Source organism: Panthera leo, chromosome F3, assembly GCF_018350215.1.
Source record: "Panthera leo isolate Ple1 chromosome F3, P.leo_Ple1_pat1.1, whole genome shotgun sequence".
NCBI classification, from domain to species: Eukaryota; Metazoa; Chordata; class Mammalia; order Carnivora; family Felidae; genus Panthera; species Panthera leo.
This window is the reverse complement of record NC_056696.1, coordinates 68461631-68474165: the sequence shown is the minus strand read 5'-3', so window position 1 is coordinate 68474165 and position 12535 is coordinate 68461631. Positions and strand designations below refer to the sequence as shown.

At 62.1% G+C, this 12535-nt stretch overlaps 1 protein-coding gene across 1 annotated transcript in view; it reads right to left on the bottom strand.

The window, feature by feature from the left end:
• Window positions 1-12535, bottom strand: part of KCNN3 (potassium calcium-activated channel subfamily N member 3) — a 121991-nt gene that overhangs the window by 17555 nt on the left and 91901 nt on the right. Inside the window, 2 exon segments of the mRNA XM_042924810.1 lie at window positions 54-164; window positions 7099-7240. Of these exon segments, the coding sequence (XP_042780744.1) occupies window positions 54-164; window positions 7099-7240 (253 nt within the window).

Here is a 12535-nt window from a genome sequence, read left to right as displayed (position 1 = left end):
CTCGCTGCCACGCGGGTCAGAGTCCCCCCGAGTCGCGGGCGGCGCTGTTTTACCCGTTTGGTGAGCTGAGTGTCCATCATGAAGTTGTGCACGTGCTTCTCCGCCTTGGTGAGCTCCAACTTCCGGGCCACCACGGCCACCACGAGGGCAGTGCAGCCCGCACCCTGTGGGGGACAGCAAGGGGCGGGGGAGGGCACGTGAGCACAAGGCAAGTGCAGGCAGGAGACGGGAGGGACCCCCCTTCGCGCCCACTGCGGGGGTCCTGGGAGTGGACGGGCACCTGGAGCCTTCCGGGGCCCCGACTGCCACCCTCGGGAGGGGCCCGCCAGCCTCCTGGCTTGGCCGAAGGGCTCACCTCCGGGTGCCCGAATCTTCCCACAACCAGCCAGTTCCTAACGGAGCAGGGCGGGGCTGAGGCTCCGGGCACAGTCCCCGGTCATCGGCAAGGCTTTGCGGACACCAGCCCCGCTCTCCGGCTTGCTTGCGCACGCCCAGCGCCAGCCCCAGACCAGGGCCAGGGGAGAAGACCACGCCTACACCAGAGGGGGACCAGCTTCACTGCCCTGGAGACTTTCCCTGGAACCATCCAACAAAGAGACAGCGCAGCCCCAGGCGGTACCCCACGGCTGTGCTCGGCCCGCACTGGGGTCCTTCTGCCCAGAGGCCCCGGCTGCGACGCGGCCCCGGGACTGGCCCTGTCTCCCTCCCACCAGAGGCTCCTCGGGCCCATGCTGTGGACACAGAGCAACACTCCTGCTCCGACCAGGGCTTAAGGGAACCCCCAGACGCCCTCAGTCCTTCCCGGAGCAATGTTCTCACTCTGCGGGGCGGACGGGGGGGTCCCAGAGCCCCCTCCTCGAGCCCTCGGCCGCGTAAGTGACAGTCTGGGGAATGAGCACACCCTGGTGCCCTCCCTTGTCCTCCTGGTGAATCTGAGTCCTGTGCAGTGTCTGTCCCAACCCACCTGCCAGCTCGGGGACAGGGAGGTTTATCCTCTGCTCATCCTTCTGCCCTGCCCTGTTCCAGCCCTGCCCTGCTCATGCCCTACCTCAGCCTTGCCCCTGCCCCTGCCCCTGCCCTGCCCCAGCCCTGCCCCTGCTCTATCCCGCACAATGGCCTCATGGGAAGAGAGGAGCAGTCTGGCCCTCTAGATGCCACACTGTTTGCCACAAGCCCGGTTTAGCACTTAGAGGTGGCAGGACTGAAAGGCTCCATCCTTGATGTTTTCGGCTCATCAGTCTAACAGGATGAGTTAGAAATAGAAATGAGCGCTTTAGAAGGCACGTACCCAGTACTGCAGCTGGGAGGGGTGTCCGTGGCGAGGCCCCTCCCCTCCGTGGGCAGCGAGGCCTGTGCGAGGCTTTGGCTGAAGGACCAGTGCGTTCCCTGGCTTTTCAGTGTCCCCATCGGATGGTCTCATGTTTCTCGGTACATTTGGAACCACCATTTCGAGCACGACCAACTGGAAAGGCCTGGGTCTGTGAACCCTCCTTTCTGACCTCGTCTTCCTTTTGTTCAGGGATGGCTGTGTGTTCTTGGCATCTGTGACTTTGCAGAAGACCGTGCCCACTTTTCAAAGGATGTGTATGGGCACTTGGGCAGCCTGGTCTAATGCTGTAATTGATTTAACCAAGCCTCCAAAAGCAAAAAATAGCTTGAAAGAAGCTGTCCTGGGGGGAAGCTGTGCTCCACTCCCTTCAACCAGACCGCGTATAATCCTGCTCCTTTATACGGGGTTCCAAACGTACTCTGGGCTGACAGTCCAAACACAGGGACTTATCACAGCGTTAAAAATGGACATTAGATGGAGAGGACTCTCCCTAGGCTCCGTTCTCCCTCACCTCCCGGGGTCAGCTCTGCTTAAATCGCCCCTGAGAGCTGGGGGCAGAAGATGCCTGAGGAGGGGGTCCCCCACTCATCATGTCGCTTTGGGGATTTCATTAAAACAATCACTCAAGCACCGTCCTGGATTTACAGGGTCCGAAAAGAGGGCCCCAGCTCTCGCCATGGCCCACAGCCTAGCTGGTTAAATGCAGGGGCTTCTAGTTAGAAGTTAGAGTGTTTTAACTAAGGAACCATCTATTTTTTTTTTAATTTTTTTTTAACGTTTAATTATTTTTGAGACAGAGAGAGACAGAGCATGAACGGGGGAGGGTCAGAGAGAGGGAGACACAGAATCTGAAACAGGCTCCAGGCTCCGAGCTGTCAGCACAGAGCCCGATGCGGGGCTTGAACTCACGGACCGTGAGATCATGACCTGAGCCGAAGTCAGCCGCTTAACCGATTGAGCCACCCAGGCGCCCCAGGAACTATCTATTTTATACAACTAAGATAAATTTCTGCATGGAGACAGTAAGGTGGATTGGATTACATTTTCAATTTCTTTTCACTTAAAGATGCCAAGACTTCCTTGTGGATATTTCTCTGGAGAATGCTAGGTTCTTAACCTCTAATTCTAACCTGAGTACATAAGCAGAGAATACTCTCAACTTTATTTTTTCTTTTGGAAAACCCATCATCTGGATGTAATCAGGGAAGTCGCTAATCATGAAGCCTCACTTGATCATTTCCATGAAAAGACAACCTGTGAAGATGGGGTCAGACATCAGCAACCTCTGGAGAGTGGAGGGCTGAGAGCCGAAATGCAGACTGCTGGTCCTCTGCGCAGTGTGTGTGAGAGAGAGATGGAGAGACAGACAGAGAGGAGGAGGGGAAGAGGGAGGAGGAGGGGGCGGAGGGGGAGCAGAGAGGGAAGGGAGGGGAGGGAGGGGAGGGGTGCAGAGAGAGAGGTTGCTGGAGCAGAGACCAGACAGGGAACACTGGAGCTGCATCCTGAAGCAGCTGGCGGGGGGCAGGGGGCGGGGGCGGGGGCGGAAGGAGGGAAGGGACAGGGAAGAGGAAAGAAGAGGGAGAGACGACGACGACGGGGGCGAGTGAGGAGCAGGAGGGACAGGGAGGTGAGGCTGGAGTCAGGAGGTAACGGTCGGTTGGCTCTCTGGTGACGGGAGCCCCTCCTGACGCCGTGTCTGCCAGTAAGCTGTCTAGTGATCACCTATGTTCCCGCCGGGGCAGTGAGCCCTTCTCCAGGTCAGGTGCCCGGGGGCGGGGCCGCGTGGGGAGATGGAGGGGCAGGGTGGCGTGGGATGGAGAGGACGAAGTGGCTGCTGGCGTGACCTCCACAGGGTCACCCTGGGGAGCAAACCCATGACTGAGACCTCGCCTTCAGACGTGCCAAGTGCAGAGTCACAGGTGACACCGGCTAGGCTCCTGGGTCTCCCTGGGCCAGCTCCTACCCCCGAGGGAGGGGCGGGAGGGCAGGGTCCACCTGGACGGTGTGCGGTGAGCAGGCCCACAGGAGCCGCCCACGAGGGTGAAACTGCCAGCTCATCCCTACATCTGGGCCCAGAGACCAGTGTCCTCCTCACCGGTCCCCCCTCCGGAGACCAGAGTCCTCCTCACCGGTCCCCCCTCCGGAGACCGGAGTCCTCCTCACCGGTCCCCCCTCCGGAGACCGGAGTCCTCCTCACCGGTCCCCCCTCCGGAGACCAGAGTCCTCCTCACCGGTCCCCCCTCCGGAGACCGGAGTCCTCCTCACCAGTCCCCCCTCCAGAGTCCTCCGCACCGGTCCCCCCTCAGGAGACCGGAGTCCTCCTCACTGGTCCCCCCTCCGGAGACCGGAGTCCTCCGCACCGGTCCCCCCTCCGGAGACCGGAGTCCTCCTCACCAGTCCCCCCTCCAGAGTCCTCCTCACCGGTCCCCCCTCCGGAGACCAGAGTCCTCCTCACCGGTCCCCCCTCCGGAGACCAGAGTCCTCCTCACCGGTCCCCCCTCCGGAGACCGGAGTCCTCCTCACCGGTCCCCCCTCCGGAGACCGGAGTCCTCCTCACCGGTCCCCCCTCCGGAGACCAGAGTCCTCCTCACCGGTCCCCCCTCCGGAGACCGGAGTCCTCCTCACCAGTCCCCCCTCCAGAGTCCTCCTCACCGGTCCCCCCTCCGGAGACCAGAGTCCTCCTCACCGGTCCCCCCTCCGGAGACCGGAGTCCTCCTCACCGGTCCCCCCTCCGGAGACCGGAGTCCTCCTCACCGGTCCCCCCTCCGGAGACCAGAGTCCTCCTCACCGGTCCCCCCTCCGGAGACCGGAGTCCTCCTCACCAGTCCCCCCTCCAGAGTCCTCCGCACCGGTCCCCCCTCAGGAGACCGGAGTCCTCCTCACTGGTCCCCCCTCCGGAGACCGGAGTCCTCCGCACCGGTCCCCCCTCCGGAGACCGGAGTCCTCCTCACCAGTCCCCCCTCCAGAGTCCTCCTCACCGGTCCCCCCTCCGGAGACCAGAGTCCTCCTCACCGGTCCCCCCTCCGGAGACCGGAGTCCTCCGCACCGGTCCCCCCTCCGGAGACCGGAGTCCTCCTCACCAGTCCCCCCTCCAGAGTCCTCCTCACCGGTCCCCCCTCCGGAGACCAGAGTCCTCCTCACCGGTCCCCCCTCCGGAGACCGGAGTCCTCCTCACCAGTCCCCCCTCCAGAGTCCTCCGCACCAGTCCCCCCTCAGGAGACCGGAGTCCTCCTCCCCGGTCCCCCCTCCGGAGACCGGAGTCCTCCTCACCGGTCCCCCCTCCGGAGACCGGAGTCCTCCGCACCGGTCCCCCCTCAGGAGTCCGGAGTCCTCCTCACCGGTCCTCCCTCTCCTTGATTCCAAGAAACACTTTCCAGCTGCAAAACCTCAGAATCTGGAAAAACAAGCGTCCGAGGGGGAAAGGATGAAGCGTCCTTAACTAACGAAGCATAAACTAAAACGAGGCGTAAGTTACGCTGACGGTGACGAATGGGGGAGTCCAGCCTGGAGGGTTTACGCCGCCGTCTCTACAGCAGACTCCGCCCGACAACTAAAAGCACGGCAGTTGGTTTGGAAGCAAGGTGTCTCAGGGCGAGGCTCGTCTTCTCAAACTGACGGGAGGCAGATGCGCCGCTGAGCCCCCCCCAGGTTCAGAGAGCATCTCTCCTGAGGCCCTGGGGGAGACTCAGCGTCCCCAGCAGACATCCCACAGCTTTGTCTCCGTGTCCCAAACTCAGGAAGGGCCACGGGGCGCGTGTGGCTCGGCTGCACCGAAATGGGGCTCCCGCGGGGTGGTCTGGGCCCCCGGCTCCCCCGACACCCCACACCCCGCAGCCGAGAGGCTTCCAAAGCACCGCCTCCCGGGTGTTGCCATTTCCAGTTCTGGTGGCTAAGTACCGACAGCTTTCTGTCTGCACTGTCACCAGCTCGTGACGTTCTTGGAGGAGAGATGCTGGACTTTGACAGACCTGCTTCTGTGGCTGAAGCCCCTCAAACACGCCGGGTCCGTGCCAACCACGGCAGGTCGTTCAGACCACGGAGCACCTGGCTTAATGGGTGATAATCACCCCCTTTCTAGGATCGCCAAGAGAAAACAATGATTAAGACTATTTACAGCCGCAGCACACAAACCCATCCTCCCCCCTCCCCCCCAGGCCCCCGCAGTGTCCATGGTAACCAGGCGGGAAGCCCTACCTGTCCTTGGGAAGTACCCGAGGGGCGGGGGTGCTGGGAGGCTGGGGGAGGGGAGGGAGGGCGGCTCAGAAACCCCAGCAAGAATGACTCAGCTAGAAAAGGGCCACTAGGGCTCCCTCGTCTGACCCCAGAGGGAGGCGGTGGACGTTAACGGGGGCCACGGCCCTTGACCATACAGCCCCCCCACCCCGCCCCTGCACCCGGAGAGGGAGACGTTTTGAACAAAAGAGAAGATGAAGGGCCTGAGCTGTGTTGTTCATGCGGGAGGGGATACGGGCTCCCCTCACCCGCTTGCTGCCCCGGCTTCAACCACCCCTCCCTGCACGGGGACACAGCCCTGCGCCCCAGGAGCCGAGGACCCCGCCCCGAGGAGGAGGCTGCCGGCAGGGGCCCAGGGTCCTGGGGAGCACACGCCTGGAGCCTGGGGGGGAAGCTGCCCACGATGCGCTCCGGGGGCACAGCCACGCAGAGCCCCGCCCCCCCCAACCCCCCCCCCCCCCAGCCGAGCCTCTAAGACGCCAAGGCTTCGGCCTTCGGGCCGCGTGTCACTAGGTGCTGGAGGGAGGCCATCGCCTGGTTTCTGATGGCAGCTGGAGTTCGGCCAGACAGACTCCTACCGCCCGATGGACAGGAGGGGACGGACGGGAGGGGATCGTTCTGAGGCCTCGCTCACCGGGGATTCACACAGCAGGTGCTAAGCCCCTCCCCCTCCCGCCCCCAGGAGGGGCCGTGGGCCAACTTGCTAATGTGCGCCCCCGCCAGGCCTCCATGGGAAGGAGCTGCAGGGGCACGGCGTGTCCAGGCAGGCGCGGCCGCTCGGGGCCCCTGACCCTAGACCCTCCTCTGCTCCGAGGGGCCCGAACTCAGCGGCCTGGTGTCTGAGATGGGTGCCAGAAGGTCAGGTCAGGGGGGGTGGGGCGGCCCCCACCCTGGTGAGAATTTAGCGGCCTTTATGCTGCAAACGGGGATGAACGAAGTCTGAGGAGCACCAAGAGGGAAGCCCCCCCCCCACCGTGTGGGGGTTGTGGGGGGGCCCCGGGCACCTAGAACTGCAGGCCTGTGCGCGCTCACACCCCCGAGGCCACCCCAGGCTTCCCTGCAGCCTTCTCCTCGGAGCCTTAGGGGTCCTCTCCTGAAGAGAGGTCACTGAGCGGCGGTCCTGGGCCACAGCTGGCCGCACACCGACCCAGGACACGGGCCTCTCGTGGCCAGGTCAGCGCCCGCCCCGGATCCCCGCTCTGGGAGTTCCAGTGACGGTCCCTCGGACGTGGCGCTGAGTCTGTGGGGCCCGAGGGCCCTGTCGCTTGTGGCCGCGGGGTGGTGCCGGTGGGGGCACGGGGGTGGGGGCCAGACCCAGGCCAGCCCAGCCCAGCCCACCTGGGGGGCCGTGGAGAGGCCACGGCGGCCCGGGACGAGGAGCTCTGACTGTGTTGGAAAAGGAAACTGAGCCGAGAAGCACCTTCCTGGCGGTGTGCGGGGAGGGGGCGCCCAGCAGCCGTCCTGCCCGGAGGACCCCTCTTGCGCCCTCACGGCGTTCACAGGTGGGGAGGGCGACGGGCGGGCCAGGTACTCACCATGATGCCAGTGAGGAGACAGACGCCCTTCCCACAGTACGTGTGTGGGACCATGTCCCCGTAACCGATGGAGAGGAAGGTGATGGAGATGAGCCACATTGCACCCAGGAAGTTACTGGTCACATCCTGCTGGTCGTGGTACCTGCCGGGGGCGGGGGCGGGGGGGAGACAGCACTTAGTGGAAGGAACTGCCAGCCCCGGACGCAGAGGCCGCGGGCGAACCCGGACGGGGACGGACTGGGTGTTTGCTGAGGTGGACCCAGCGGTGCTGGTGACGGCAGGTGCCACGACTCTGCCAGCCCGGACCCCGCCCCCGCCCCCCGCCCCGGCCCTGACCCTGTCCCCCGCCCCAGCTTGGTCCCAGAGGCCGCGTTGGCCATGAGTGCACTGTAGACGCCCTTCGAGTGTTGGTAAAATAGCTTCGGATGAAATCACGCGACAATGAAATTCAGACGTTCCTTTCCAAGTCGACAGCCTGAGCGGACGTGGACGTGACTGATCCGAAATGATGGCTCCCGAGCAGGGGAGAATGTCAAACCCACCAAACACAGTTAGCAATCTCCCGTAAGGCTGACCGGTCCTGAAGAACCGTCCCGTCACCGCTGTCGGGAGGGGCGCCCCGGGGGCTGTTTCCAGGGGACACTGGGGTCCCCGCAGAGGGACGGTCTCTCTTCTGGGCTGGACGGGGCTCTTGGCTCCCCTGCCCGGGGAGGAACCGGCTGGAAGGACGCGGCCACCACCCCCCTGCCCGGTGCTGAGGGCGCCCCACCCTCTCCCTCCCTGCTCTCACCCCCAGACACCACAGCCCCTGTGTGCTGGCTCCGTGAAAAGTACGGACAAGTACGGACAAGTACGGAAACACAAAGACGAGCGAGCGGGACACGGCCTGCCGTCAGGGCTCTCGGCTCAGGGGACGGGCCGGTGAGGACTTTCACAGAACTGGGTAGACAGGGCGCTTGAGTGACAGGAGGGAAAGGGCAGTGACCTTGACCCCAACACCGGCAGGTTAGTCAGAGGACGGAGCCCCCAGGCAGGCCGGGAGGAGAGGGGTTCAGGCGGAGGGAGCGCCCTTATGAAAGCCGGGGCTCGGCCGGGGCGCAGCAGGTGCACCTGGGGAGGCGGGGCAGGTGAAGATATTCCCCCGCCCCAGGTGCCACCCCACCCCCAGTCAGGCTCCCCCTCGCGTCCCCTCTGTCCCTTCCACTCCTGCATGCTGCTCTCGGGGGAGCCATGGAGGCAGACCCCGGCTCTCAGAGCCTGTCCTGGGGTCACCAGTCCGTCCTGAAGAAGTCTCGGGTCAGGTCTGAGACTTGACGGCAAGGTTGGGGCGCAGGGTGGAGAGGAGGTGAGCCGGCGGCCTTGGGCTTGGCTCACCTGGCTTCAAGCCCCACCTCCACATCAAGAGGCTCTGTGCTGTGGGCAAGCGACTTAACCTCTGTGACCCCGTTTCCCTATCTGCTGACAGGGGGGCCAGTGACCAGGAGCACCAGCAGCCCAGGGCTCGTCCCAGGACGCGGGCACTCAGTGTGGGCAATGGCCACTGTCGGGGGTGGGGGGGGGACAGGTGTCGTCACCCTGAGAAACTATCCACAGCACGACAGAGGCAGGGACTAGGACAGCAGGGGAGCAAGGAGACCTTTGTGAGAGTCTTGAAGTTTGGGCTGCAGACGTAATTGACACAGGAAGGCATCTGCTGCGAGTTCTTGGACACAGAAGGGACACAAGACACTGGTGTCCAAGGAGGACTGTTCCAGCAGCCGCCCGCAAGCCTGAGGAAAGACAGCAAGCCCCGGACACGAGACCCACTGGAAAGTGTGCAGGTGGCCGGGGAGGAGCAGCGGAGAGCCTCCACCGCCAACCGCGGTTCTGGACTGGATTTGTAGCCTGTCTCCCGAGTGTGTTACTGGCCCCTGGGTCTTCACAGCCCGCCTCTCTGCAAATCCGATGCTTCAACTAGTGTTGCTGGCTGCTCGGCGGCCTCGGGACCCGGGCCTTTCTACCCGCACACGAGTGGTTACGAGAGAAAGAAATTAGAGTCCAGGTTGGGACTCAGTATTAGCAACAGGTAGCTGTCTTTTTGTCACCTTGATGTCTGACTTACTGTTTTGTCTCTACCCTCTCTTTATGTTCTTGTGGGTTTCTTCTTCATTCACAAATACGGTCGCATGGGAGCTGGCCGTGTGTGCTGCAGAGGGAAGCAGGTCTTGAGGACGCCATTCACACACCGCCTGCCAGACTGGAGTGCTGTTCCCTCCAGGGGCGGGGGGGCACAAGGACGTCCCACTGCCCCACGCGGCTCAGCAGGCGGGAGGCCGTGGGTGGGGCCTGAGGGCGGTGGGTGTGGGGACCAAGCCGTCTCCAAACCCACTCACCATCTTACAGTGGCTTACGCCTGTCACCAGCCTGCATAGTCATGTCTTGCCAGTGTTTGCAACAGAGAATTTTTCAGAGCCGTGTTTTGCTCTAAAGGCTAGGGAGGAAAAGGTGTCTTTTTTTTTAAGGACAGTTATTATAGTTATCAGTTTACCGTCAGGGTGTGCTATGGTTTTCCCTTCCTCCTACTATGAAACGGGTGACAGATACAGGGGCCACGTAACAGCCGGTTGCAACTTAAATGCACACACTGTTGCCCTCCGTAGATCCTCCACGCAGGCAGACGACCGGGGTCCCCAGAAATCTAAGGACAGTTGTGAACATGAAAGACACAGACCGAATCAGTTGACAGAGAAGCAGGACTCTCGACCACATACAGACCGTGGCGGAGAAGAGCTCGTGGGGAAAACCCTATAATCAAGGTGAGGGAGCCAGGCTCTGGCCCCAGGAGACACGGGTCAGTGCCACACAAGGGGGTCTTTCTGGAAGGGCTGGGGGTCAATGGAGGGGTCTCCCAAAAGGCAGGAAAAGACAGAGATGAAAATACGAGAAAATCACGGAGTCTGTCTACCAATTCAGGTAAGAATAGTTTCAGAAAAAGAACTGGGAAAAAAAAGAGAAGGAGGAGAGAAGTCATCATTGAGGAAATTAAAATAATTTTTTTCCAGAATCAAAGAACATAAGTTTCTAGATCAAGGGCCCCCTGTCCCCAGCACAGTACACGAAAAGACTCACATTCAGGGGCATTATTGTGGAATTTGATAAAACCAGGGGAAAGGAGAGAGGCTATGGAGCTTCCAGAGTTAAGAGAGAGAGGGAGGCAGAGAGAAGAAGAGAGAGGGAGGGAGGGAGGGAGGGAGGGAGAGGGAGAGAGAAGGAGGCAGAGAGAGAGGGAGGGAGGGAGGGAGGGAGAGAGAGGGAAGGAGGGAGAGAGGAGGGAGGGAGGGAGAGAGGAGGGAGGGAGGGAGAGAGAGAGGGAGGGAGGGAGAGAGGAGGGAGAGGTCAAATGTGACGGATCAGAAATCAGAGTAACTTTGGACTCTGACAGCAACCCTGGGAGCCAGCAGTCCATGAAATCAAGGCTTCAAAATTCCAAAGGGAAATTATTTCCGAAGCAGCCAGGGTGTCAGTTAAGTCAGAAGGTGGAGGGAGGACATTTTCAGATGTGCAAGAGCCTCCAACATCTGTCTCCTCTGCACCTCTCACCGGAGGCCACAGGAAGCTGCGTGTCACCCGAAGAAAGGAGGAACCCCCGGACCGAGGAAGCGAGACCCTCCAGGAGGGAGGCCCAGGGGGCCGGTGGCGGGTGGTCCTTGGACGCGGCCGAGCGCCAGGCCTGGAGGGCCACCCGCCCCGGCTAGAGCAGGCCAGAGGCTCTGGGAGACATCTCTCCAAGACGCTGCCCAGGAAGTTAAAATCGATGGAAAATCGAACGTGCCCGAACGTCCTGGGAAGCTGGACGGCTGCCAGAATGTGGAGCTGACTTAGTGATAAACACACATAAGGAGCGGGGCAAATGGACTAACGTGGCAGTTGCCCAGGAGAAAGAAAAAGATCTGCAGGAAAGGAGCCGCCATCCTCCGCTGAAGGCCCAGCTATGAAGAGCCCGGGGAGTGCTGGCCGGACGTGCAGAAGGCTGCGCAGGAGGGGGTGTGGCGGGCGAGGGGCTGTGTCCTCATCCTCCACCTGGGGGGCCAGTGGGGCGCACAACTGAAGTTTGGGAAAGCAGCAGCCCACGCATGTTACCCGCAGACGTGGAGGCCCGCCCTGGCACGAAGGAGCACAGGAGGGCAGAGTGCTCCCTCTGGAGAGATGCTCCCTCTGGAGAGATGCTCCCTTGGGAGGAATGCTCTCTCTGAGGGGTGCTCCCTCTGGAGAGATGCTCCCTTGGGAGAAATGCTCCCTCTGGAGAGATGCTCCCTCGGGAGGAGTGCTCCCTCTGGAGAGATGCTCCCTCTGGAGAGATGCTCCCTTGGGAGGAATGCTCCCTCTAGAGGAGTGCTCCCTGGGGGAGTGCTCCCTCTGGAGAGATGCTCCCTCGGGGGGAGTGCTCCCTCTGGAGAGATGCTCCCTCGGGAGGAGTGCTCCCTCTGAGGGGTGCTCCCTCTGGAGAGATGCTCCCTCCGGGGGAGTGCTCCCCCTGGAAGATGCTCCCTCGAGGGAGTGCTCCCTCCGGAGAGATGCTCCCTCTGGAGAGATGCTCCCTTGGGGGGAGTGCTCCCTCTGAGGGGTGCTCCCTCTGGAGAGATGCTCCCTCTGGAGAGATGCTCCCTCGGGGGGAGTGCTCCCTCTGGAGAGATGCTCCCTTTGGGGGAGTGCTCCCTCGGGGTGAGTGCTCCCTCTGGAGAGATGCTCCCTCGGGGGGAGTGCTCCCTCTGGAGAGATGCTCCCTCCGGAAGAGTGCTCTCTCTGGAGAAGGGTAAATGGGAAGATCGGGGGCAGGGCAGCAAATAGCACAGAACAACGGACTCTAAGCGTATCCTTGCATAACTTGCATAATATTGAACACAGAACCAAACCTAAGAGAAAGACCCCAAAAATACGTTAATGTAAAAATCAGTTGGGAAGCCTAGAAACAGAATAAGCGTCCCTGAGCTCACTGCAACCTGCCTGCTGGATGGCCTCATGTGCTCTTTGTGTTTGGGCACCGCAGCCGCCGGGGCACAAGCTTCCTGCGTCTTTCCGCACAGGTACAGACACCTGGACAGCGTGTGGTCTAGCTGGGCCTGCTTCCGGGCGCCACAGGGATGAAATCGCACCCCAGGAGTGTGGTCACAGCCTCAGACACGGTCCCCTGCCTCCTCCACGTACTTCTGTAATCCCCTCCTCCGAGAGTGGGCTGGCCCTGGCGACTTGTCTCTGACAGACAGAACACGGCGGAAGCGATGGGCCATCAGCTCTGAAATCCAGCTATAAAAACACCACAGCCTCTGCGCCGAGCGACCAGAACCTTGTTCTCTTTGGGATCGCTCCCGTCCGGGGGAAGCCACTGGCGATGCCATGAGGTGACCCTATGGAGAGGCCCGCCTGGTGAGGGGCCACAGCATGCCCACAACGGGGTGAG